The sequence below is a fragment of the Akebia trifoliata genome, chromosome 11 (genome assembly GCF_017979445.1).
Source record: "Akebia trifoliata isolate Shusen 1 chromosome 11, ASM1797944v1, whole genome shotgun sequence".
In the NCBI taxonomy this organism is placed as follows: Eukaryota; Viridiplantae; Streptophyta; class Magnoliopsida; order Ranunculales; family Lardizabalaceae; genus Akebia; species Akebia trifoliata.
The window spans coordinates 3,039,236-3,066,669 of NC_141385.1; the positions used below are offsets into that span (position 1 = coordinate 3,039,236).

Genomic DNA, 27,434 nt, shown 5'->3' on the forward strand with positions numbered 1-27,434 from the left:
TAGTTGAAATTATTTCAGGCATGCACTCTATGCCTAAATCCCTAAACGCCATCTTATAAAATGTGTGGGAGCACAGAAGATTTTATCCCCTAACGTACATGTGTCATCTCAAGATAAACATAACTTATTTTAACATAAAAAATAATTGATGCCATTGAAGGGGGAGCGGATCATTTGTAGTACTTTTTTACTTTTCACCCCAATTAAAGTCATAGAAGAAAATGAAGAAGAGGACAAAGGAGTTCAAATCTCCAAGGTGAGTTAGGGTTGTTTACATTTTAGCTATGTTGCATTCCCGTCTCCCTCTTCTACCTTCCTCACCCACTTATTTTTCTTCTTAGATTTAGGATGTAATGGAAAACCCTCCTTCCAAAAATAGGTTAGACCTAAACCTTGTGCATGAAATGTGCAAGGCCATTTAATTGAAAAGGGTGAGGGTTGCAGCCTCTTGTCCTATGTCATCTCACCATCTTCATCATATATATGCACACTCTTCATGTATTCATTATTCATGGCAATGATGATAAATGGAGTCCCTCTTTATGTGGAAGACAACTAAATTTCTAATCATGTCTACATAAGCCTGCATACATAAAACGCATAATAATGACATATGTTTCTCCTTCATGAATCAGGATTGTAGCGGTACAAGGTACCTAAGGATGTGATTGTTTTCTCTTTGTTTTTCTTATGTTGTTGTTGGTTTAGGACTGCCTCAATCCAGATGACTTTCCCAAAAAAAAAAAAAGTTATCTCTTTTCATGAGATGATCCCCATACATTTTACAACAAAAAGACCATGGTATTAAGGGAATACCATACATGGAATGAACCTAAAAGCCTAGGCCAACATCATCACTTATCCATGCATGCATCTTAAAAGAAGACACCAGCCAAAAGGGCATCATCTTCCATAGGATGATCCGTATATCTTCTTATAAATATCAAACCCCTTTTTATGTCACTAGATAACATCACATGCATACACACTCATGCACATTTAGCTATAAAGTTCCACCATGCCTATACATTTTCATTCCATGCCTGCATTTGCATTTTACCACTAATCTTTTCTTTAACCTTCAAAAACCTTCTTTTGAAAATGGCCAAGAAAAAGGTAACTACCATTGGGTGGAGAGAATGGGGTGCCTAACATCTTCCCCATTCTCTAACCGAACCTTCTTACCTAGATTTTAGATTGACCAACCCCTATCCGTACGAGTCACTATAATGCCTTAAAAATCAAATTTTTAAAGTCATTTTTGAGTGTCTAGTTGCACCATTTTCTATCAAAGAATAATGGCGACTCCAATCAAGCTGGAAACAAGATTTTCCATAGTCAAAAATTACGTTGCTACACAACAAGTAATGAAGATGAAAAAGAATTCTAATACAATACGTAATGGACGAAGATAAGAATAGAAAGATCATAATCACAATATTTACAAGATTTACGTTAGAAAGGTCACCGAAAAGAAAAAGGAGTCTTTGAGTCTATAAATATCAGAATCAATATACAAGTAAAGGACTTTTTATTCATTCTCTAACTTAGCCTTCTTGGATTCTTGTTAACTTAATTGTCGGAAGGTCTTAATATGAAAATCCCTCCCAAATTTAAGACTTTTTATAGGAATTGAAAATGAGATCTTCATCAAAATTTGAGTATGTGGTGAGGTAATTCTTTTTACCTGCAAGGTCAAACATAAAAACAACTCCATTTGAAAGTTTCCTAGATGTATAATAGAACAAATACAAATATTTTAAGGGAAAATCTATTTTTTGGGATTATTTTCTTTGGATAGTGATCTTTTGACCAAAAAAAACAATATTTAAAAGCTTAAAAATCATGTTATAAATATAAAGTTGATAAGGAAAATTGTGTCCTAACAAAATAATAAATATACAAAATAATAAATATTTAAGATTTTAAATAGATAAGGTTGGGCCCGAAATCCAATCCATTTCAATCTGATAAATTTGTATCTAAATCAAGGATTTAGATTTTGATAACGATTGTATTTGATGAATATCTGATTCTACCTATAAAAAATATTGATTTGATAACACAATGGATCAATCATGTCTAAATCCGATAGGCCCTGATCCAATGAAAGGTGAGAAATTATTTAATCTATAATATATAGTTTGTAAAAGTATGTGAAGTTGTTTTTTTTTTTTTTTTTTAACTTGTTAATGAAATCATTTGATATCTTGCCAATCCGATAAATTATCAAATGGGTTTAGACTCTAATAATACAAGACTCCAATATTATTATTAGAGTTGTGATGATCTGACTTACCCACTTGGCATACTCAATCGACACCCCTAACGTGATATGTTTGGGAATCTTAGATTTGTACTCCTTGGGATACACTTTTATGGGGAAGTGCTGTTTTGTATCCTGAGGCATACAGATCTACGCTTCCCCTAACATGTTAGGTCAGGGGTGTTCATTGAATATGCCACATGGGTAAGTCAGATTATCAGGATTCTTATTATTATTATTATATATAATAAATAAATAAATAAAAGATAACCAATAAGAGTCTGATCCAATTCTTATTGGACTGGGTTTGGGTCCTATACTTATTGGATTGGTCTAAATAAAAATTATAAGATTAGTATAAGAGCTATAGTGATTTGTGAAGATGAATCATAATGTGAAAAAAGGCCAAATTTGACGGCCTTGGGCCGACAAATTTCATAAAATTTGATGGACTTAGGGGTCGAATTGGCATCGAATTTTTTATTGTCAATTTTTTATTTTCGATGGGTCGAAACTATCAAATTAATGAAGGATGGGAGAAATTCAACAATTCTAAGCCGTCAAATCTGGGAGCATCAAGAATTTCAACAGTCCTAGACAATCAAAATTCAGTTTCTAAAATCCATGGACCTTGGCCCATCAATTTTTTCTATCAAATTTTCCAATTTCACGTAGTGAATATTAATAGCATAATAGAGATGATGATAATTTACGTGGATGAGGGAAACAATGTAGAAAGATCAAATCAAAAGTGAATATATTCAAAAAGAAAATATAGGAGTAATTTAAATGAAAAACATTTTCCTTACTAACTTGGTAAGATTTCAAATCTTACTAAGGGAAGTTGGGCCCACATGGACATTGGCAATCCAACATAGCCTTCTAGATTTCATGGAAAAACTCCAATTAAAAAATAACAAAATAACAAAAAAAAAAAATTTAGTTTCATCCAAAGTGTTGAAAATGGACATCTACCAAACTCTCAAAACTCCTAATAATTATAATTCAATGGTGAAAAATAATTTTTTTTAAGTTATTAGAATTTCATCCTCTACAAGCCTATGACATTGGATCACTTTTTTAAATGCCAACTTGTAAGCTCACAACCTTTAGTAAGATTTGAAATCTTATTAAATTAGTCAAGCTAGACTGACTCAATTTCAGTAGGTGATAAATTAAAAAGAAAGTCGACTAAGATGGTTTAAACAAGTTCAACGAAAATTGATTATAATCTCAATTTGGAGGAATATGCTAGTTGAAGGTGTTAAAAGGCAAGAAAAAAAACATGAATTTAGATAGTGAATGTGGATATAAAATTATTTTTGCGTAAAGTGGAAAGTATAAATTTTATGAGTATTACATCCACTTAGATTGTCAAATTGGCTATTTGGCCCTCTAACCCTACTGTCTAAAAAAAGAACTAGGTTTAGGGGCATGATCTTGAGCCTTTAAGATAGAATTGGGTTTAAAAATTTCCAGCCACTAAATTCAGTTTGGGCAAGGGCTAAATATTTCCCAACCCAACTCGGTCTGGTCCACTATCATATTGTACTAGAAGGGTGGCATGTGCAAAGCGCACATGTATCAAAAGGACTTATTTATAATTTAAATATTTATTAAAGGATTTTTTGAAGATTACACAGTAAAATGATTATTTTTGTAATTTTAAAAATTAACCAACATGAGTATAAGGTGATGGCCTAATGGGTTGCAATTATCTTGGTTTTTAATTAAAATGACCTTGCTTAATATTTCCCAACCCAATTCGGTCTGGTCTACTATTATATTGTACTAGAAGATGGCATGTACAAATGTGTATGTATCAAAAGGGTTTATTTATAATTTAAAAAATTTATTAAAGGTTTTTTTTGAAGATTACACAATAAAATATATATTTTTGTAATTTTAAAATTTAACCAACATGATTATAAGGTAGTGGTCTAATGGATTGCAATTTTCTTGATTTTTTAATTAAATGACCTTAGTTATATTTAGTTTAAATGTGAAGATGGAGGCATTTGTGAGATTCAAATTTTGACACTTCTACTCCACCTTCTCTCTTTATAATAATAAATATATAAATGACTTCATTTGATCAAAATTCAAAAGTAGCATGAAATCTAAATGACTTCAAAAAGTAAATTAATTTATATTTGTATGAGGCCAAAAAAATCAACTCAACCGATGTACATTAGGACAGGACTAAGTCAATTAGGCTTGATGGGGTTGAAAAGCATTCTTATGTAATTATATTGTGTTCCATATTTTCATACCCAATCCTACCAACTTATGATCCCAACCTTATAAACACAAAATCCAACAATCCATCAGTCATTTTCCATACAGTTATGGGATGGTTTTCTTTTATTATTTTCTTTATCTTTCTTCCAATTCTCTTTAGCCATAGATACAATCAAATAAGGCCAATAAATCAAAAACATAAAGACCCTTGTATCCTTTGGTGTAAACTTTGAATTGGGTTTCTTCTCCCCCTTCAAACTACAAGAATTACTACTTGGGTATATATGGTTCAACAAGATTCCACTGCAAACTGTAGTATGGGTTGCTACAGGAACGCCCTACTAACATCCTCCAGCTTTCTAACAATCACCAACTATGGTAATCTTGCAATATTCAATGGGTCAGAGATCGTTACAACGTTGACAATGTTCAATAGCTTGAAATGGAACAATAGTGCCACACTGTTGGATTCAGACAATTTTGTATTAATAAGAGTCGTGATAATCTGACTCCCCCACGTGGTATACTCAAAATACACTCCTGATGTGGCATGTGCTAAAGCCATAGATTTTATGCCTCAGGATACACATCCTCATAAATATGTGCAATTGTGTATCTCGAGGAACAATATCTATGGTTCTAGCACATGCCACATCAAAAGAGTATTTTAAATGTGTCATGTGGGGTTGTCAAAAAATCATTATTCATCAAAAAAATTATGCAAATTTGGATAGAGTAATGATTTTCTGACTCCCCCACGTGTATACTCAAAATATTCTCCCTGTGTGACATGCCACATCAAGAGAGTATGCCACGTGGGGGAGTTAGATTTATCACACTCATTTGGATATATTTTGGCTTGACGAAAGCCCATGGTCAGCTGTACACAGAACCCATAATGAAAAAAATAAAATATAAATGGACATGACATGATACCTTCTGCAAATTATTTGACAGATTCAGGGCTAAATGTAATAAATAAAAAGACTACTATGTCTAGCTCCTCCAACAAGGCTTGGGTCAATGAAATTTATAAACAAGGAATTTGAACATAAAGTTACTAATTCCTTCAGCTTAAATTTTCATTACTAAAGCTAGGTCTTCCACCCAGGTTGTGCATATTTAACTCCAACTGTATAGGAAAAAAAGAAAAGTAAGGAAAGCAGCCATACAGAAAGAGACCACAAGCTCACATTATAACCAATTATCATGGAAGCCTGACCTGCTACCGACCATCCAACACCGTAATCGTGAGATTATTTATTGAACGAAGATTGGGTTCCTTTGTATGCGAGCTTGAATTCATCGGTACGTGCCCAGTTGAATAGGGGTGATGTTTAGGTGAAGGTAGAGTAGCAGTCTCACTGCTAAGCATTGAGACAACATCTGAAATGGTGGGTCTATCAGTTGCACTCTCTTCGACACACAAGAGCGCGACATTAATACATCTCGTTAATATGTCCATACTATATGAATTGCCCATCATTGGATCCACCAATTCCATCCCTCTATTACTATTCCAAAACTTCCATGCCTAAAAAAAAATTAAAAAAATCAATTCAATGTGGAATATAGCTCAAGATAAAATCCATAACAAATTCAATGGTATAAAGGCCTCCATTAAGATAAAAATTGGGTCAGTTTTAGTTACTCACACATGCAATAAGATTGTGAGAGTCGGAAATACAAAAATCACTATTCTTCCTGCCACTCAGAATCTCCAAAAGCAAGACTCCAAAGCTGTAGACATCAGATTTTATAGAGAAGTGGCCTCGGTTGGCATACTCAGGGGACATATAACCACTGTATTTCACGATTCAACAAAATCATGTAGTAGGACATAGGTTATTAGCATGGTTCGACATGTATGAAAAGTTTTCAAAAGTTAAAACTCTTTTTCTGTACTTACTAAGTCCCAACTATTCTTTTTGTATTTGCATGTGACTCGTTCCCTCCAAAAATTCTTGCAAGGCCAAAATCTGATATTTTGGGGTTCATATCGCCATCCAAAAGAATGTTACTGGCTTTCAGATCTCGATGAATGATTCGTACTCTAGAATATTGATGAAGATAAAGAAGTCCTTGAGCAATCCCTTCAATAATGTGTATGCGTCTTGTCCAATCTAATAACTCTCTTTTAGTTGGATCTAAAGCAATTAAACATAATAATAATAATAACAAATAAATAAAAGAGTCAGTAAATATTTGACACATACAACCATATATAGAAAGGGAAATTGAATATAAAATTTACGAAAATGCAACAAATTAGTACCAAAGAGGAAGCAATCCAAGCTTTTGTTGGACATGTACTCATAGATCAATATATTTTCTCCATCTTCAATACAACAACCCAAGATCCTAACAAGATTCCTATGTTGGAGCTTGGCAATAAGAGTTGTCTCATTTTTAAACTCTTCAAGTCCTTGTCCAGACTTTCTCGAAAGCCTTTTCACCGCTACTTCTTGTCCCCTTAGCAATTTGCCCTGAAATAAAGATCATTGATTTGTTTAAAAGTGTTTGTGTTTCTAAAGTAATATGGTTTGAACGATTAAATGGTACCTTGTAAACAGGTCCAAACCCACCCTCTCCAAGTTTATTTGTAGCAGAGAAGTTATCTGTAGAAGCAATTATGCTTGCAAAACTAAACAATGGCAACTCAACATCGTTCGTCCCACCTTTTCCAACGTTATTATCAACTTGTTCACTATTTGTTGCTTTAATTCCAATAGCCAAATCAAACAATAGCAAATCTTGGCTTTTTTGCTTCTCTGTTTCAAATTGAAGAAAGTCATTTACTTCCAAAGATATAGAAAGTAATTCTTCATTTGTGGCTATAGAGTGCTATACTAACCTTTTCGGTTGAGCTTTATTATCCAAAGATGACACATGAAGGCTATTGAAATCAAACTTACTAGAACAATAGGCAGTGCTACAATTAACCATAAGCGGATGGTTCCCGAATCTGAAAATGAAGTCTTCTTTCCTTCGGTTGATGAAGGAATCGTGTTTCCTGAATCAAACATTTTTTGTTAGTCCAAGAATAACCATCACACACACTAAACTGTGTAGAATTCAAGACTCAAAATTCAGAGAAAAAATATTGTTATAATATCCACAGACTGAACTCTATGTAGAATTTGAGATTTAATGCACTTATAACATCTACAACAACCCAACTAAACCTTTTAGTTCTTCTTACCTTGAGAATTCGGAAGCTCGGAAGCAGCAAGTCGAAGATAGAGATTCCCTCCAGCACTATGATCATCAACAAGTGGAACCAAATTCAATATATCTCCATCCCACATAGAACACCCACGATATCCATAAGCATAAGCACTACAAGAACAGTTGTTCAAGCAAGCAAACTTGCATTCTTCCTCACTCCCAACTGTCAAAGATGTCGAATTTAAGGGAAATTTCACATTATGAATCTGTGAAAACCCGTCTTTATATTTCTCTCCATCAGCGTTACTAGTATTCCCACATTGCAAAGCGGTTCTCCTCACACACCCACCAGACCAGTCACTCCGATTCCAATCTCTTGCCGATCTTGGTTCAAAACCATGAAGACATCCACATACAACTGACGTGTTTTGATTGCAATAAGCGAAAGCCCCACAATAACCATAAACGTCACATTTTTGCCTTGGCTCATACCAAAGTACTTTCCATTGCTGCAAATCTTCCGACCATATGGACTGCTTGAGCAACCCCGAAAAATCAAGAAAATATATATGAATGATAGAAGTATTATACATCGAATAGGTGAAATAGCTCTCAATATTATTTGTAATATAGGTATAATTTACAATAGGTAATACATTCAATGGACCTGATACAATTTTACCATCCCAAACACCACTAGACCAGTATCTGACCTCTCCTTGCCAAATTGAAACTTGTGTTAGAGCTTGAGAATCAAGTTTCAAAGAAAAAGACCCAGGATTTGGATCATCCATACTCTTCCACGAAATTAACGACCACGCTTGGCCTGTCATTAAATTTAAACCTATTTTCATCCCCGGAAGTAATGTATCGGTAGGATAATCGAAACTCTGCCACAACATATCCAAATTTCCATCACCTTTTAATACAAAATTGCCTGAATCCAAGAGTGTGGCAGTAGTGTTCCCATTCGAGATACTGAAAGTTAACGTTGTCACGATCTCTAAACCATCGAATATAACAAGATTACCATTGTTCTTGATTGTTAGATAGCTTGAGGATGTTAATGGGGAGCTCCTGTTAGCAACCCATACTACAGTTTTTAGTGGAATCTTCTTGAACCATATACCCAAGTAGTAATTCTTTGAGTTTGAAGGGGAGAAGAAACCCAATTCAAAGTTTCCACCAGAGGATACAAGGGTCTCTGTGTTTTTGATTGATTGGCCTTGTTTGATTGTATCTATGGCTAAAGAGAATTGGAAGAAAGATAAAATAATACAAGAAAACAAGCCCATAGTACCACTCATTTAGAGTTAGCACATATTCTTGATGAAACAAGAACAAATGAACAATCGACTAATCTCTCTCTCCCTCTCCCTCTCTCAGAGACTCAGATTCTTTACTAGAAAAAGTCAACTCAACATTGCAGCAAAATTATGGTATTATTTTGACAATGAAATATGTGGTTGAGATGCAATTAATTTGACAATAGACTGAAAACAAATCAACTTTCGAGTTTTTAATTTGACTTGACTATGACATTCGAGTTGAGCATATCGACTTTTCTCTGATTGTACAACACTAGTATCTTGATGCACACTCCACCCCCAACAAGGCAATGTTGTAGGAAGTCAGTTTAGCAATTTTCATTTTAAGACTATGGTATCAACAAAGTAGACTGACTTCCTAACCCCCCAAGATCTAAGTGAAGACCAAGATCACACCTCAAGAATTGGAGGTCCTCAATTCTAATCCTCTCTTATAGGCCACACTCAACAACTTATCCCAAAAAGTTGAGCATGAAGAGCGGGGACTACACGTGCCTTGAAGATTAATGGATGTTCTAAGAGGTTAGATACCTCGAGTCTAAAAGAAACACTTTTCACGCAGAATTTATCGATTTTACTTTTTCAGTTACTACATTAGGGTCGAACACCCATATTTCAGGACCATATTATTAATAATAAATTTCAACAAATCTATCTCGAGATTCGTAAAATAAGATCGTAAATGATTTTATTGATTTTGATAAAAAGTGGAGTACAAATATTAGTATTTTCCTCTGATTAATAGTCAAATACAAAATAGTGATATATGTTGCTTTTTTTCTCTCCGAATTTCACATTTTATTGGTTGAGAAAATTACTTTGACGATGACTTTATTTGTGTTTGATCTTCTATAGAGATTTCTGTTGATTTTCTTTACTCTGGATTTCACGTTTTATCAATTGAGAAGATTTTCTTGACTTTTGAAGAAGGGCTTTATACTTGATCTTCTTTTTAATCAGAATCTGGATCTCTAAAGAACTTTACTTTGTCTCTGAAAAAAGGTTTGAAAACTTCTTTTTCTCTAGAGGGAGAACTTCTGTCTTTTGAAAAAAAGTATTCAAATCTCCTTTCAAATGAGGGAGGTTCTTGTATTTATAGAGTTAAAGATAATTTAGCTTTCTAATTGTACCCCAACCTAAAGAGATTTGATTGGTTTATTTAAAAGTTAAACTTGTTCAAATCCAATTTCAAGGATTCTATAGATTATTATTGGGTCAAACTCATCATTTAGGTGTAAAACCTAATATTTAATATGGACCACTTTGAATTATTTGATTATAGACTTTATATACAAAAATCTAAAACTAAATCTTTAGAAGGCTTATTTCCAATTAGCGGAGCCCAATTTGAATGTGCGAATCCATTTATGAGTTCTAAAGACTTTATTTTAATTTATGAAATTTGTGAGGATTTTCACAAATTTTCACTGCCCACAAATGCCCCCTTCAAGGATGAGTTGTCGAAAGCAAAACTAATAATGATAAGTCCTTGAACATGTTGATAGAAGCACGATTATTTAATGAAGATAACCTTTTTATTGGTGCACCCATTTTCACCGTGAGTTAAACGTTGAGATGTACTTCTTTTGTCTTTAAGGCTTGATTTTTTTTTTTTTTTTTTAGGATTTACTTGATCAATTGCGAGCATATGATGTGAGAAGCAAATTTTTTTTTTTTTTTTTTTTGACAATCCTCAAGAAAATAATTCCCTTGAATTGCTTGGAAATATATTCCTAATTTTTTTTTTTTTTTTATAGACTAAGAAAAATAATTGGATTCTTAGCCTTGTATTGATCACGAGGATCATATGGGATGCACCATAACTGAGAGGTGTGATTTAGCTTTAAACAAACTAAGTACTGTTGAAACTTGGCATAGGATCAATTTAGTGCACTTGAGATGTACGGGATCTGATCAACCTTTTGTACATTCTCCAAATAAAAGATACTAGCTTCACAACTATATTGCATTCAAAGCAATTGGAAAGAGTTGTTGGAGTGTTTGACTTTACTTAGCTAAAGACAAGCTCATTAAATATTTCAATATGTTGGGGCTCAACTAAATAGATTTCAAAGCTAAGTTTGTCGCACCTATGAGAGACATACTATTAGATTTCTTAGCCCTTCATTCTCATCATCAAGGTTTTTACCGAAGCTTACATTAAAAAGATTTACTCCATCAAATAAACCTTTTAGCAAGGATTCAAAGGAACACACTGGTTTCAAGCTTCATGCAGCGTATTACTGCTTCCAACATCCGAAGATTGTGTGAAAAATTAGATTGGATAATGGGTTTTGAGAGGGTTTTATATATATATATATAAAAATCCCTTATGTTGATTACTACAAACATGGATTTGGGATTTTGAAAACCCACCCATCAAGAACAACCTCAATTTCTGATGAAGATGATGGTGATAGTCTTGAGTGGCAAAATCAAAGATTTTTTTGAAGGAATCTCGAATTTCCTCAAAAATTTGAAGAGATCGTATTTTGAGTAGAACGACCAAGGGTTTTAGTCTTCCTCTTTTTTTCTTCAAATTTCCCAGTTCAGTTGTTCAAGCGTCCGAGTTAAGTCATCTAGCAACCTAATCACCTCAATATTTGTTTGAGTTGGTTTATGCTTCGCCGAGTCACCCCTTATTTGAATAGCTGATTTGGATAAGTTTACAATGGGTCCCAATTTATTTGAATGTTAGTTGTATTTGGGAGTTAAAAATCCCTTTACGCGCTTAACTTCTTAGGAAATTGATATAATTTAGGACTGGAATATTCTAAATTGTAATTCTGGTCCATAGAGCTGTAATCTCTATCGATAGAGTCCCTTTTCAATTAGAATTTTTTTAGTGTTATATAATATTTCACAACCCAATTCGGTCTGCTCCACTATTATATTGTACTAGAAGGTGGTATGTGCAAACGCACATGTATCAAAAGGGTTTATTGTAATTTAAATATTTATTAAAGGATTTTTTTAATATTACACAGTAAAATAAATATTTTTGTAATTTTAAAAATTAACCAACATGATTATAAGATGATGACTTGATAGATTGTAATTTTCTTGATTTTTGACTAAAATGACCTTGCTTAATATTTCTCAATCCAATTCGGTCTGATCCACTATTATATTGTACTAGATGGTGGCATGTGCAAATGCACATGTATCAAAAAAGTTTATTTATAATTTAAAAGATTTATTAAAGGATTTTTTTAAAGATTACACAATAAAATAGATATTTTTGTAATTTTAAAAACTAATCAACAGAATTATAGAGTGGTGGCTTGATGAGTTGCAATTTTCTTGATTTTTTAATAAAATGACCTTGGTTATATTAAATTTAAATGTGAAATGGAGGTATTTGAGAAATCCAAATTTTAACACTCCTACTCCGCCTTCTCTCATTATAATAATAAAGATATATATATATATGATTTTGCAGCTAAGAATTTCTAATATTATTTTTCAACTGAGATGGAAATTGAACCCATTTGATCAAGAGTAGCGTGAAATAGTTCTAAATGGCTTCAAAAAGTACATTAATTTATGTTTGTATAAGGCCAAAAAATCAACTCAACTCATGTGCATTAGGACAGGACTAAGTCAATTAGGCTTGATGGGGTTGAAAACCATTCTTACGTGGTTATATTATTTTCATACTCAATCCCACCAACCATGATCCCAACCTTACAAACACAAAAATCCAACTATCTATAAGTCATTTTCCATACAGTTATGGGATGGTTTTCTTTTATTATTTTCTTTATCTTTCTTCCAATTCTCTTTAGCCATAGATACAATCAAATAAGGCCAAGAAATCAAAATCACAAAGACCCTTGAATCCTTTGGTGTAAACTTTGAATTGGGTTTCTTCTCCCCTTCAAACTCCAAGAATTACTACTTGGGTATATATGGTTCAACAAGATTCCACTACAAACTGTAGTATGGGTTGCTACAGGAACGCCCTATCCACCTTTCTAACAATCACCAACAATGGTAATCTTGCAATATTCAGAGGGTCAGAGATTGTTACAACGTTGATGATGTTCAATAGCTTGAAATGGAACAATAGTGCCACACTGTTGGATTCAGACAATTTTGTATTAATAACAAAGAGTCGTGATAATTTGACTCCCTCACGTGGCATACTCAAAATACTCTCCTGATGTGGCATGTGCTAGAACCATTGATTTTATGCATCGGGATACACATCCTCATAAATATGTGCAATTGTGTATCCCAAGGAAAAAGATATATGGTTCTAGCACATGCCACATCAGGAGAGTATTTTGAATATGTCATGTGGGGTTGTGAGAAAATCATTATTCATTAAGAAGTTAATGAAAATTTGGATAGAGTAATGATTTTCTGACTCCCCCACATGTCATATTTAAAATACTCTCCTGATGTGACATGCCACGTGGGGGAGTTAGATTATCACACTCATTTTGATGTATTTTGGCTCAACGAAAGCCCATCGTCAGCCGTAGACAGAACCCATAATGAAAAATATATAAAATAAAATAAAATATAGAAGGACATGACATGATACCTTCTGCAAATTCTTTGACAGATCCAGGGCTAAATGTAATAAATAAAAGAACTACTAAGTATTGCCCCACCAAAAAGGTTTGGGTCAATGAAATTTATAAACAAGGAATTTGAACATAAAGTTATAAATTCCTTTAGCTCAAATTCCTACTGTGCAGGGAAAAAAGAAAAGTAAGGAAAGTAGCCATACACAAAGAGCCCACAAGCTCACATTATAACCAATTGTCATGGAAGCCTGACCTGCTACCGACCGTCCAACACTGTAATCGTGAGATTGTTTATTGAACGAAGATTGGGTTCCTTTGTATTCGAGCTTGAATTCGTCAGAACTTGCCCAGTTGAATAGGCGTGATGTTTAGGTGAAGGTAGAGGAGTAGCAAGCCCATTGCTAAGCATTGAGACAACATCTGACATGGTGGGTCTATCAGTTGCACTCTCTTCGACACACAAGAGAGCGACATTAATATATCTTGTTAACACGTCCATACTATATGAATTGCCCATCATTGGATCCACCAACTCCATCCCTCTATTACCATTCCACAACTTCCATGCCTAAAACAAAAAACAGAAATCAATTCAATGTGGAATATAGCTCAAGATAAAATCCATAACAAATTCAATGGTATAAAGGCCTCCATTAAGATAAAAATTGGGTCAGTTTTAGTTACTCACACATGCAATGAGATTGTGAGAGTTGGAAATACAAAAATCACTATTCTTCCTGCCACTCAGAATCTCCAAAAGCAAGACTCCAAAGCTAAAGACATCAGATTTTATAGAGAAATGGCCTCGGTTGGCATACTCAGGGGACATATAACCACTGTATTTCACGATTCAACAAAATCATGTAGTAGGACATAGGTTATTAGCATGGTTCGACATGTATGAAAAGTTTTCAAAAGTTAAAACTCTTTTTCTGTACTTACTAAGTCCCAACTATTCTTTTTGTATTTGCATGTGACTCGTTCCCTCCAAAAATTCTTGCAAGAACAAAATCTGATATTTTGGGGTTCATATCGCCATCCAAAAGAATGTTACTGGCTTTCAGATCACGATGAATGATTCGTATTCTAGAATATTGATGAAGATAAAGAAGTCCTTGAGCAATCCCTTCAATAATGTGTATGCGTCTTGTCCAATCTAATAACTCTCTTTTAGTGGGATCTAAAGCAATTAAACATAAAAAAATAATAATAATAAAAGAGCTGGTAAATATATGACGCATACAACCATATATAGAAAGAGAAATTGAATATAAAATTTACGAAAATGCAACAAATTAGTACCAAAGAGGAAGCAATCCAAGCTTTTGTTGGACATGTACTCATAGATCAATATATTTTCTCCATCTTCAATACAACAACCCAAGATCCTAACAAGATTCCTATGTTGGAGCTTGGCAATAAGAGTTGTCTCATTTTTAAACTCTTCAAATCCTTGTCCAGACTTTCTCGAAAGCCTTTTCACTGCTACTTCTTGTCCCCTTAGCAATTTGCCCTGAAATAAAGATCATTAATTTATTTAAAAGTGTTTATGTTTCTAAAGTAATATGGTTTGAATGATTAAATGGTACCTTGTAAACAGGTCCAAACCCACCCTCTCCAAGTTTATTTGTAGCAGAGAAGTTACCTGTAGAAGCAATTATGCTTGCAAAACTAAACAACGGCAACTCAACATCGTTCGTCCCACCTTTCCCAACCTTACTATCAACTTGTTCACTATATGTTGCTTTAATTCCAATAGCCAAATCAAACAATAACAAATCTTGGCTTTTTTTCTCCTCTGTTTCAAATGTAAGAAATTCATTTACTTCCAAAGATATAGAAAGTAGTTCCTTCATTTGGGGCTATAGTGTGCTATACAAACCTTTTCGGTTGAGTTTTATTATCCAAAGACGACACATGAAGGCTATTGAAATCAGAATTACTAGAACAATAGGCAGTGCTACAATTAACCATAAGCGGATAGTCCCCGAATCTGAAAATGAAGTCTTCTTTCCTTCGGTTGATGAAGGAATCGTGTTTCCTGAATCAAACATTTTTTGTTATTCCAAGAATAACCATCACACACACTAAACTATGTAGAATTCAAGACTCAAAATTCAGAGAATATTGTTATAATATCCACAGACCGAACTCTATGTAGAATTTGAGATTTAATGCACTTATAACATCTACAACAACCCAACTAAACCTTTTAGTACATCTTACCTTGAGAATTCGGAAGCTCGGAAGCAGCAAGTCGAAGATAGAGATTCCCTCCAACACTATGATCATCAACAAGTGGAACCAGATTCAATATATCTCCATCCCATGTAGAACACCCATGATATCCATAAGCATAAGCACCACAAGAACAGTTGTGCAAGCAAGCAAACTTGCATTCTTCCTCACTCCCAACTGTCAAAGATCTCAAATTTATGGGAAATTTCACATTAAGAATCTGTGAAAACATGTCTTGATTGTTAGAAAGCTTGAGGATGTTAATGGGGAGCCCCTGTTAGCAACCCATACTACAGTTTGTAGTGGAATCTTCTTGAACCATATACCCAAGTAGTAATTCTTTGAGTTTGAAGGGGAGAAGAAACCCAATTCAAAGTTTCCACCAGAGGATACAAGGGTCTCTGTGTTTTTGATTGATTGGCCTTGTTTGATTGTATCTTTGGCTAAAGAGAATTGGAAGAAAGATAAAATGATAAAGAAAATGATACAAGAAAACAAGCCCATAGTACCTCTCATTTAGACTTAGCACATATTCGTGATGAAACAAGAAAAAAAATGAACAATCGACTAATCAATCTCTCTTTCTCTCTCTCGCTCTCGCTCTCATTCTCAGAGACTCAGACTCTTTACTAGAAAATGTCAACTCTAACATTGCAGCAAAATTATTATTTTGACAATGAAATATGTACTTTCAAAAGAGCCGTCCGGGGCCGGAGTCAGGATTTTCTTGTAGAGGGGGGCAATCTATGGTTAGCTGTATGGTTGAAGAACTCGAAGAGAATCGGCTCCAAGGAGAAATTCATAAGTTTTTTTATTAGAAGTTGAAAAAAAGGAATTTTAGGTCATTGCCACTTATTATATGAGAAAGCGCGGTCAAGAGTCAATGTCATCAATAAAAAAAATTGAGGGGTGTGAGGACAAATGGGACATGTTATTAGTTAAAAATATAGGGGTGTCTCAAAGTTCTGCTCCTTACTAATTCCATCTCTGCTTATAACTCTATGTTTATAAAGAAACATTGACTTTTCTCTCAGTGTACAATACTAGTATCTCGATGAAAAACATATATGGTTCTGCACACTCCACCCCCATCAACTGCAATGTTGTAGGAAGTCAGTTTAGCAATTTCCATTTTAAAACTATGGTATTGACAAAGTAGACTGACTTCTTAACCCCCAAAGATTATTGTGATGACCAAGATCACACCTCAAGAAGTGGAGGTCTTGAATTCTAATCCCACCTTAGAGGCCACACTCAACGACTTATCCTAGAAAGTTGAGCATGAAAAGCAGAGACTACACATGCCTTGAAGATTAGCGGATGTTTTAAAATGTTGGATACCTCGGGTCTAAAAAAAAAAGACTTTCCATACGGGATTTACCGATTGTACTTTTCCAATTAGTACATAAGGATCGGACACCCATATTCCAGGATCATACAAGCATGTTATAGGAAATGCGCCAAACCCAAAACAAGCTACCCCTGATTTGGGACAAATCCAAAGAGGGTCCACTGAGATTGATGAGAAGTCGTTTTACCCTCACTTGAGTTTGCCTTCTAGTAAAACTTTGACTATGTCCACACTTGCTTCTCTTAAATAATTAGTTTAGTTCGGCAAGCTATGACGAACTTCTGGGATAGTCTTTTCTCGAGATTGAAGACTAGACGAAAGAGAGAGAGAAATAACTTTGAATTTCTTAACTAAAGCATGGGCACTTTTTTTGAATCCTAAACGTTCAAACAATCAACTAATCTCCTCTGATTATTTAGTTTAATGATTTCAAATCAGATGACCAAAAAAATACGTGGAACGTAAATTTTGGCTAAATTTTTTAAGAGCAGCTGCGAGCCACCAAATTTTGACTCCATTTAAGTGTTGTGATATGGTTCATACACTATTGCCCTTGGATCCAGTTCTAAATTTAAGCGTTGGTGACTGCTTTTTTTTTTTTCTTTCTTTAGTAAGCTGCACATACCAGCCATCCTGCACATGTACTGATCAGGGCCTAGAAAATCAATTCTAAGGCCCTATTTATAGAAACTTTAAATATAAAACACATGTTAAATCCCCTAATTAGAGATAATGCATTCATAGTCCATGTTTTTGTTATTTTCGAATTTATTTTGATTTCTGGATTAATTTGTGTTAAGTTAAAGGCACGAGGAACAAAAAGAAGTAAATCAGACGAATTGCTAGAGTCTACTACAATCCAGAACCCAAGATAAGGAATCAGACAAAAAAGCAGGCCCATTGGGCCCACTAAGGTCGTAGCGCGATGAAGTCAATGAGTTGAACCTCATGATTCGTGCAGTATTATGAGGGCTTGATTGTTGACGTAATATATTTGGATTTGGTTTTTTGCTGATGTACACGAACGTTCTGGCTTAAGAAACATTAATTTGGCTATATAAATAGAGACCAGACCAGAGTAAAAAGGCATCTCCCATCTCCTGTTCTCTTTCTCTTTCTTTTTATCAATTTTTTAGGTTTTAGTTTTAGTTATTGTTCTAGCTTTGTAAGCAAGGCATTGACGCCAATTTCAAGCAAATATCAATAATAAAAAAAGCATTTATCTCTTCACTCCTTATTTTTCTTTTAATGTATGTTTCTATTATTCTTGCAATGATTCTTGACCAGACCTCCATTAAAGAGATCGATGATGTCAGAGCAAGTAAATCTTCGTCAGTTTATTATTTTGCATCCGCTTTTATTGTTTATGCTTAAATAGATTTAATCTTCTAATCTAATAATATTAGATTATTTATTGGATCGAGACAAAAAGACAAATACAAATAAAATGATGAGATAATTTGTTCTTAGTGGATCCGACTGATTTAAGCTTTACACTGCAATCTTCCTATTTTGTTATATTTTTATTGTTTCATTTGGCTTCATCCTTTTACAAATCAGTTTTAGTTATCTTAAAAATCTAATCATTTTAAGTTAAATGTTTTTAATCAACGTTGTCTCTATGGATCGACCCTTACTTGCTAATATTTTTAATATTTTGTTATTTGTTATTTTATATGATAACCTACGATGAACAAATTTGACAATAATTAAATATAACCACTTTATGTGGAAAAACATATAGAGATTTGAAGGTGTGACTTGGAGAACAAACCCAATCGCCCTTACCATCTCAACTAATCCCTGATAGTGAAGTATTGTAACTTGGCTCATACATTATTGACCTAGGTCATAAGTATGTCTGGGATATTATTTGGGTTTTGCGTTTAAAAAGTTGGGACCATGTGTTTTTACAAGCAAACCAATTGGCATTTATAGTTCATAAGAAAGGGAGCAAATTAAATTTAAAAAAAGAGTCTATTAGTAACTTGCCTTTAAGAACGGTCTTCTTGTTTGCTTCTCTCATTTTCATTGATTCCTTACCAATTTTCCAATAAGAATTGTGTCTTTGCACAACAATACATAGACAATATTATTCAGGAGGATTTGCAAAAAAATATAAAGATTCGGCAAATGAAATTACATGATGGTAGTGTCAGAATATTTCCCAACATATTACCATTTATGAGAACTTCATATTTACGAGAACATTCTCAAAATATTTGTTCAAACTTTTTGAATCTCAACTTGACTTTCCTTTAGCATTTTCTTCAATAGTCAAGTGTCCTACGATGAATAAAGATAACACCTCAAAATCCCTCTAGGATTCATGCCCTGGATCATATTTAACTTCAAACAGATAATTAACAAGCCCCCTTGATTTGTCTTTCTTCCCATTTATATTTGATGATTTGGGTATTTTTCCATTGATGACATGTATAATCCTAAGTATTTCATGCATTCAATCCCCTTAATTGGTTAAGTATATCAGCCCACATTAATATTTTTTTAAATATTTCTTAATGGCAGATCATCTAATCATATACTTGACACTTTATTTTATGCATGCTTGGGACAAATCACGTAGTTGTATTTATTATAGTGCTATTAGACACAGGGTCGGCTCAATACAAATTGAGATCTAAGGCGAATTTTAAAATTAGGCCTTTTTGATATTTAATATATTAATATAAATAATTATTATTATTTAAATAATAAAAAGATATTTAAAATTTATTTGTATTGCTTTTTTAGGTAAAATGTTACTAGTTGCACACCACCTTCTACCAATTGCACTCCATCACTTAAAATTTTCCATTTGTACTTCATTTGGATGATTGCACTCAAAATTAAAATAACAATATTGCACTCCTTTATTTTTTGTTTTTGTTCTTATTCTTCTTCTTCAGTCATTTTCACATAAATAATTGTTGATTCAATAACTTTTGTAAGAAATACTTGATCATATAACAAGCATGATTACAATTTACATTAGAAAAGAAAATGGATAACCCTAAATCTTAATGTTACCAATAATGAAATGCAATTATTAGGTTAAAATAGATGTTATAAAAAAAAATGTTATTTTACAAGGTTGGTGTGCAACCAACTTCTAGTTGTGTGCAACTTGTCGATCCCAAGTTGTGGGGCCTTGAGCGATTGCCTAAGTGGCCTTATGGTTAAGCCCAAGTTGGTGTGCACTACATGATGTATGAAAGTAAATGAAACATTGAAGAGCTAAAAGATGACACATCTTTGGGGGGGGGGGGGAAAATTCAGGGTTTTGGTTTGACATTAAAGATGAGGGCATTTAAGTCATTTTCTATCAATCTTCCAGAGTAGATAGGGGTCAAGGAGGCACATCATAAGTTTGAAAACATGGCCGTATCTCAAATATTCACCAAAATGTGGTCAAGCATGTAGAAAAATCACAAGATACCCATCCAATGTTTGGAACCATCCCCATCCGGGTTGAATTTTAATCATTAAGGTAAGGCACCCAAGTGTGACAAATGTTCTACAATGGCGAAATTATTAAAACAATTATATATTTTGTGAATTTAATATTGAATCAATAATGTTTTTAAATATTAATGAAAAGGATTATACCCAATTTCGTATTTTTTCAATGATGAGTAGAGCATCCTCACCAAAAATCTAGAAGGTTGTGATGTTTGATTGTCGATCCCAATTTTGAAGCCCTAAAGAGAGTTAAATATTTTTTCAATGTATGAGTTAGAAGTTTTAAAATGACTGATTTTTTATGAGGGTGATCTCTATGATGAGTAGAGCATCCTCACCAAAAATCAGCTTATTCTGAAACTTCTAACCTCATTAAAAGTCGTTTACAAATATTGAACGGTCCAATAAGAGAGAAAATTCTCTCTTCTGCCATGGTGAAAATATCAAATTTCTTGATTAGATCACCTTTTGCCATTTAAGAACATGATCCATTACCATAGAATCGTAGAGGAGGAATTCTATGAATTTTTAAAAGAAAAAGTTATTTTTCATCGTTGAATTTTAATTTTAAACATGAATGCTCGATAGCCACCCATTTCAACACCTTGGATCAAGTTTGAAAAACTTAGTTTTTTTCGGGGGAAAAAAATGATCATAAGTTTTTTCATGAAATCTAGAAAGTTGTGATGTTTGATTGCGAATATGATAATCTACGTGAGCCCCACAACTCTTTTTAAAATTTGAAATCTTAAAATTAAAATTTGTAGACAAAGGAAGTACGAGCAGGAGAGAGAATTTTTCTCTGTATTACTCACGTCATATACGCCATATGTCAAATGGGTGTTGGGTTGTGAGCATAAACTCATTTGTGTACATGCAAGTGCAAAGTGCTCCCGACTATATGCAAACGTGGTGACCTGCCGCGGCTTGGAAACAAAGTGTAACCTCTCACATATATGACCAAAATAGATGAATGACAGATACCATATAAATTCAACGAGAGTCTTCTCATTTTTAAAAGTGGAACCATCTTGTTAAGAGATAGTTTCTTAACTAACACATTCTCTTTAAAGTATAGGGACAATGACCAGAGGCCTATTTTTTTTAATATATATCAAAAAGTCCCTTCTAAAAAAAATATGGACTCTTTAATAACCAATTTATCAAATATTATTCTAAAAATGATTTTTGAAATGAAATTATCATAATTACCCTTTCAATGATTTTTGAAGATTAAAGAAACCTGTTATTTGAGAATATTTGAGTTATTCCTATATTTTGTAATTATAACATGTCCCTTAACTATGATCATCTCTTATAGATCAATTTTTTTTATAAAAAAACATGCTTCTCTTACCAAAACTAATTATCTTTAAATCACATAGATGATGATGACTACACCAATGATGATGATGGAGTTGAGCATAATCATCATCAAACTAATTTGATCTATGCATATTAGATTCATTAAAATAAATAAATAATTAAAATATAAATTTAAAGTCGACTTGAATGTTCATCGAATTGATTTAATTTAAAAATTAGCAAGTCGACACAAATGAGTCAAATAAAATTATATTGAATTTAGCTTGTAATAAATAAAATATTTATTTTTATTTTAAAAAAATATTAATAACTAAATAAATTGGTCATATTTTTTATTGGACTCTCTATACTTTTAGATCAAACACTTCGTAAAGTTGTTAAAAAGAAATTTTAATTATTTTTATTAAAAAAATCTTCAAAAAAATTTTAATTGATTAATATTTTATTAAGTGGGACTTAAGTGATCTGTATTCTTTACTAGGAGACTATTTCGTAAATATTCTCAATAAAGAGTCCTTCATACCCATTCTCCATTAAATATAAAATACAAAAATATTTTTATTTATATTTTTAATTAAGTCAAATAAGTATTTGATTTAAAAAAATAATAAATAAATATTAACAGGATCTTACTCTTAAAAAGAAGTCAGTGTCAAAAATCTATAAAATAAAGGTAATGTGACGGAAGTATACGATTTTCAAATCTAGTACATTCTACTTAAATAATACTATCTATTAATCGCCTAACTTGGATGTTAGATTATCCTTCTATGTATCTCATAAAAATCAAAGAAAGAAACAGTTAGACAAAGACGGGGTGGAAAGTTGTCATCTCAGTCATCTTGGTATTGGAATGTGAGCTGTTGAATCTTGTTTTTAGCTCAATTTTTCTCCACCAACTATGGAAATCTTTTGACTCTTTGCTCCACGTTCTCCACAAGTCTATAAATATAGAATAGATAATTATTGGAGGTATGATTTCAAATTTGTTTCGTTTTAGAATGTTTGGGTGGAAACAAATCTGAAACATTTGGGGTCTATCTCAAAACCAATTGGCATTGAGTATCCGATGTGGAACTAAACTCAACATGTCCTAGCACATGTGGGTAAGATGGGGTCAAAGCACGTCGAGATATAAACTAAGTGATATGGAGGAGAGAAAGTCTCATTCTGATAGCATGTAGAAGAAATGGTTTATTAAGAATTCTTGGGTAATTAATACATGAACCCTAATAAGGTATTTATAGAGATTACATCAACCAAGATATGAAAATATTTTAATATAAATATTTTTATTTATTAATGCTTCCTAATATAGAATATCATAATTGATATTGTTAAGTGTATTATTCTCCATCACTATCTTCCTTTTGTGATGAGATATATTGATCATGATACAATGTTTTTCATGCATCATATTCTTTTTTTTTTTTTTTTGCTAACTGAGTGTCCGGGCCAGCTTGCGCGCACCAGGACTAATCTTGGGGAGGACTACCACAGCAACCCACTGCTGTGGTCCCCCAGTTAAATCATGCATCATATTCTCTTATACCCTCCTGCAATTGTACGGTCTTTTGAAGAAATAGTATGCAATTGATTTTTCTAAATAATTTATCTTAATCTTATTAAGTGACATACTATTATATTAGATCACCCAAAATTCAATCGTGCTTCTTGGTGATCATTGCATATTTATAAAGTTCATCAATGTTGCATCTTGTTCTTTTTGAATTTTTCGAAGTTGATGATTTTTTATAATAGGTCTGTTATGATCTCTCCTAAGAACACACAAATTAGGATTGTGAGATTTAAATGAAATAACTCTCGTTGGAAAGATTTTAGAAAAGAAAAACAAATGAGATTGTGAGAGATGAATGGATAGACATAAGAGATTTATAGAGATAAAGAAGGAGATGTGGTTTTGTTAAAGAAAACTACAATAATAATAAAGTAAAAAAAAAAATTGATTTAAGTTCGGCAATGTAGGTGGCATCATCATCGAAGAACGGCGCACTAAAATCGATGTGCTCAGAGAAACTTGAGTTCTGATACCATGATAAATTTGGGGGTCTAACTCAAAATCAATTGGCAATAAATAGAGAGACCCAAGAGTTTACAAGAAGAGAGACAAGCAATGAGTGTCTGATGTAAGACTAAACTCAACAAAATCCCTTCATTATATTAGGTCATAACCTTTGGAGATGCCATGTTGGCCTGATTGCATAATTAAGAGGCAAAATTGCAAATTATCTTGCCCAGAATACTACAAGTAATTTCAAACAATTACTAGACGCCAAAATTGCCAAGCAAAAATATGGGCAAAAACATGTCCCTTCAGTACAATATTTTAAGTAGTGTGTCCAGATTTTATGATAAAATCTGATGAATCTTCAGTTTATTTGAATGTCAGAAAATTAAATTTAGGTAGTTCGGGAAAAATGATACATATTTTTAAATTTTGTAATAAATACAAATGGAGCCAACCAAATTAAATTAAGGCCCAACTGCGATCCAACCAATTTAACACATTTCCGATCCAAATATATACTCAATTATTTTTTACCACATCGATGCATCAAATATAAATATCTATGTTGCCTAAGGAGCCAAAAACTCAATGATGTTAAGGAAGGAACACAATATAAGAGAAGGGTTTCTCATCATTTGTTCATCACCGATGGATATGGAAGCATTATCTTGTAAGTGTGATTGTGTGTCTTTCCTCCCATGAAATATTTTGATCCCCAATCAAGGTCCAACAGAGATTTGCTGTTAGAAAATTTAGGTGCTAAGTTGATGAACCAATGGCAATGTGCCACATTTATTGAAAAAGCAACAGTGATTGGATATTGGAGAAAAAAATTCGAGAGAAAATTTAAGAGGAGTTTAAGTGCTTAAATTTTACCTGTTTTTTAGTACACGAGGTGCCATGCCATTCGTTCATCAGCTTAGCACATACATTTCAAAACAGCAAATCTCTGATCATCAAGGTCATTAGCCAAAAATAATTAGCAAAGGTTCGACCAGGCCCTTGAGCACAAGTATGACATAATCAACAATGCAGCTTCTTTGAGTTGTTTCTTAAACCATAATTAAGGCCAAACTAGCAACCTTTAGTGCTGGAAAATAGAGAAAATTTGAAAATGTTCTAATAATTTTAATTTTGAAAAGGAATATTATTGGAATCTTTATATATAAAAAAATATTCTCTTGTTAGTTATGTATTTAAAAAAGAGTCCTGATAATATGACTTGTTAAGTAGCATACTCAAATGACTTCATGACATGGACAAGTTTGAGAATTGTAGATTTGTATGCCTTGGGATATACAATTCCCTCGAGATACACGATTCCCTCAGGATACACTATTTTATGGGAAAGTGCAATCGTGTATCCTAAGGCATTCAGATCTACAATATCCAAACTTGTCACATCATGAAATCATTTGAATATGCCACTTGACGAGTCATATTATCATGACTCTTTAAAAAATAGTCAAACAAAAGAAATCGGTGGTTGTTTGTATCATTAAATTGTATTTACTAACGACTCAATTTGCATTTGTGATTTATACCAAAATGGGGCAAATAACATTAAAAGAAAGCACCGACTTCAACATGCCTCAAAGACTGGTCCTTTTCCTTTTCTTTTCTCTATTCTCATTGCTTTCATACTATTATTCTGAAAAGAAGAGTATCTCACTTCAACAATACATGTATTATTGGATTCAAAAGGATTTGAAATTTGAACATTAAGCTCAAACTTGATCGACTTGATGAAAATTGTGAATATCCATCGGTTTTTTCTCAATGAACTCCTTAGAGCAACTCCAATGCAAATAGGCATAATTTGTAGGTATTTTATTATTAGGAGTCATTTTACTTGTTCAAGGGGTTTGCACTCTAACTATATTAGTCAAAACAACTCTCCACAAAATTAACTACGTAAAATATTCCACAATTGCCATTGTTTTTTATTGCCAATAGATAGAGAGAAAATTTTACTCTCTTCCTTTCTCTCTCCTACTTTCTCCTTCCAAAATATTTCAAAGTAGAGAGTCCCAGTTTAAGTGTGTTGGAGTGCTTTTAGAATACTTTTGACTTAGTAAAATGATAGTTGGGGGAGGATACAGAGCTCGAGCCCAAGTGTGTTGAAGTTGCTCTTATACACAAAACAAAGCCACTTAAATATCTCAAATTCAAAGGGCTAAAAAGGGAACTTGTTGTAGTATGTGGCTCATATTAAGTAGATCACGTATACAGAGAAAGCAGACTGATGCCAAGAGTGAATCGGAACGGAACGACTAGGGTTTACTATAAATTCATATTATTAAAATTTTCTAATACCTATTGTACGGTTAGAATTTATTATAAATTCATATGATATTACCCTAATTTGACATATAGTAAAAATTTAGCTCTTCGCTCTTGTGGATGTAGGCACACCGTCAAATCACGTTAAATATGTGTATTCTTGTATTTTAATTGTTTTTCTCTTTTCTGTACTATTCATCATAATTGTTGTACGTAGCACAATAGAATTGATATTGGAATATGAGGTCTTATTACATTTTATGGGCTAGCAATCTGATTGGGACTATATGCCTTATTAGAGTAGAGTAGGGCTTTTGACAAATAGTGAAGAAATGACTTCAAAAATCATATTTTTTAAATTATGAATGGTAAGATCACTCGGCATAAAATGCGGACAATTTGAATCCCATATTTTAAAACATTATCTTTACAAAGACTTTTATAAGTATTATTTGAAAAAGAGTGGTGCTGGGGTGACATAGGATTTACTGTGATTCTCACAATTCTGATGTGGACATGCATATATAATCATAGATGATTTTTACTCATATCGCGAGGAAATACATCTGTGGTTATGTGCACATCCCACGTTAGACTTGTGAGAATCGCAGTAAATACTTTGTGTCATTTCAACATTTGAAAAATGCTTAAAATACCTTTTTTAAAGCTTTGAAGGACACACACCCCTCCACGTTTTCTGATCAAATACCCACATGTTTTAACATTGATGACATGTTCCTTGACCTCGTTCTTCTCTTATGAATAATGATTTTTTGACTCCCCTCTTTGACATGCACCCCCCTACACCCCTATCATTGAATCGTAGATCATTTGTCTTGAAATATGTAGAACTATAAATCTTTTTCTTATGTATCCCAAGGCAAATGATCTACGATTTTGTGATGAGGGCATATGTCTAAGGGGATCGTTGGATTATCACGACTCTTGCTAAAAGCACCAACTTTGGCTAAGAGAACCCATATTCATATGATATTAACTAAGAATTAGAGCACATATTGGGGTGCTCTTTAGTAAAAGTTGATGTGGCATAGAATATCTTAAGAAAAAAAATCTCGATGCCCATCCAATGGTTGAAATAATTAATCCATTCAGATTGAGTTTTAATCTTCCGGGTAGTACCGATTTATGACAAAGCTTTCTAACACTTCTACAGCCACTAAACCTACCTGCAACCATCCGTATT

The 27,434-nt window shown here is 33.1% G+C and overlaps 2 protein-coding genes across 2 annotated transcripts; both read right to left on the reverse strand.

The window, feature by feature from the left end:
* Positions 1-5,220: 5,220 nt before the first annotated feature.
* On the reverse strand, positions 5,221-9,047 carry LOC147390348 (G-type lectin S-receptor-like serine/threonine-protein kinase At1g11300). The gene is made up of 8 exons (XM_086417313.1): positions 7,710-9,047; positions 7,362-7,520; positions 7,070-7,278; positions 6,783-6,993; positions 6,417-6,654; positions 6,163-6,310; positions 5,730-6,041; positions 5,221-5,639 (listed from the first exon to the last, which is right to left on the reverse strand). The coding sequence occupies exons 1-7, from the start codon at positions 8,980-8,982 to the stop codon at positions 5,733-5,735; spliced, it is 2,547 nt and encodes an 848-aa protein (XP_086273439.1). The 5' UTR covers positions 8,983-9,047; the 3' UTR covers positions 5,221-5,639; positions 5,730-5,732.
* A 4,596-nt stretch (positions 9,048-13,643) lies between these two features.
* On the reverse strand, positions 13,644-17,762 carry LOC147390349 (G-type lectin S-receptor-like serine/threonine-protein kinase At1g11410). The gene is made up of 9 exons (XM_086457841.1): positions 17,756-17,762; positions 16,106-16,222; positions 15,768-15,956; positions 15,424-15,582; positions 15,131-15,339; positions 14,844-15,054; positions 14,484-14,721; positions 14,230-14,377; positions 13,644-14,109 (listed from the first exon to the last, which is right to left on the reverse strand). Exons 1-9 carry the CDS (start codon positions 17,760-17,762, stop codon positions 13,798-13,800), a joined length of 1,590 nt encoding a protein of 529 aa, XP_086313967.1. The 3' UTR covers positions 13,644-13,797.
* Between the last annotated feature and the right edge of the window lie 9,672 nt (positions 17,763-27,434).

What these genes read in the sequence shown, in the direction of transcription:
- LOC147390349 (XM_086457841.1), bottom strand. An exon ending in CTTGGATTGCTTCCTCTTTG is followed by an intron (nt 14,722 to 14,843) that starts GTACTAATTTGT and finishes TAATTGCTTTAG; the next exon opens with ATCCCACTAAAAGAGAGTTA. An exon ending in CTCACAATCTCATTGCATGT is followed by an intron (nt 14,110 to 14,229) that starts GTGAGTAACTAA and finishes TTTTTGTTTTAG; the next exon opens with GCATGGAAGTTGTGGAATGG.
- LOC147390348 (XM_086417313.1), bottom strand. Translation starts at nt 8,982, where the DNA reads ATGAGTGGTACTATGGGCTTGTTTTCTTGTATTATTTTATCTTTCTTC. An exon ending in GGTTTGGACCTGTTTACAAG is followed by an intron (nt 6,994 to 7,069) that starts GTACCATTTAAT and finishes TCTTTATTTCAG; the next exon opens with GGCAAATTGCTAAGGGGACA. An exon ending in CTCACAATCTTATTGCATGT is followed by an intron (nt 6,042 to 6,162) that starts GTGAGTAACTAA and finishes ATTTTTTTTTAG; the next exon opens with GCATGGAAGTTTTGGAATAG.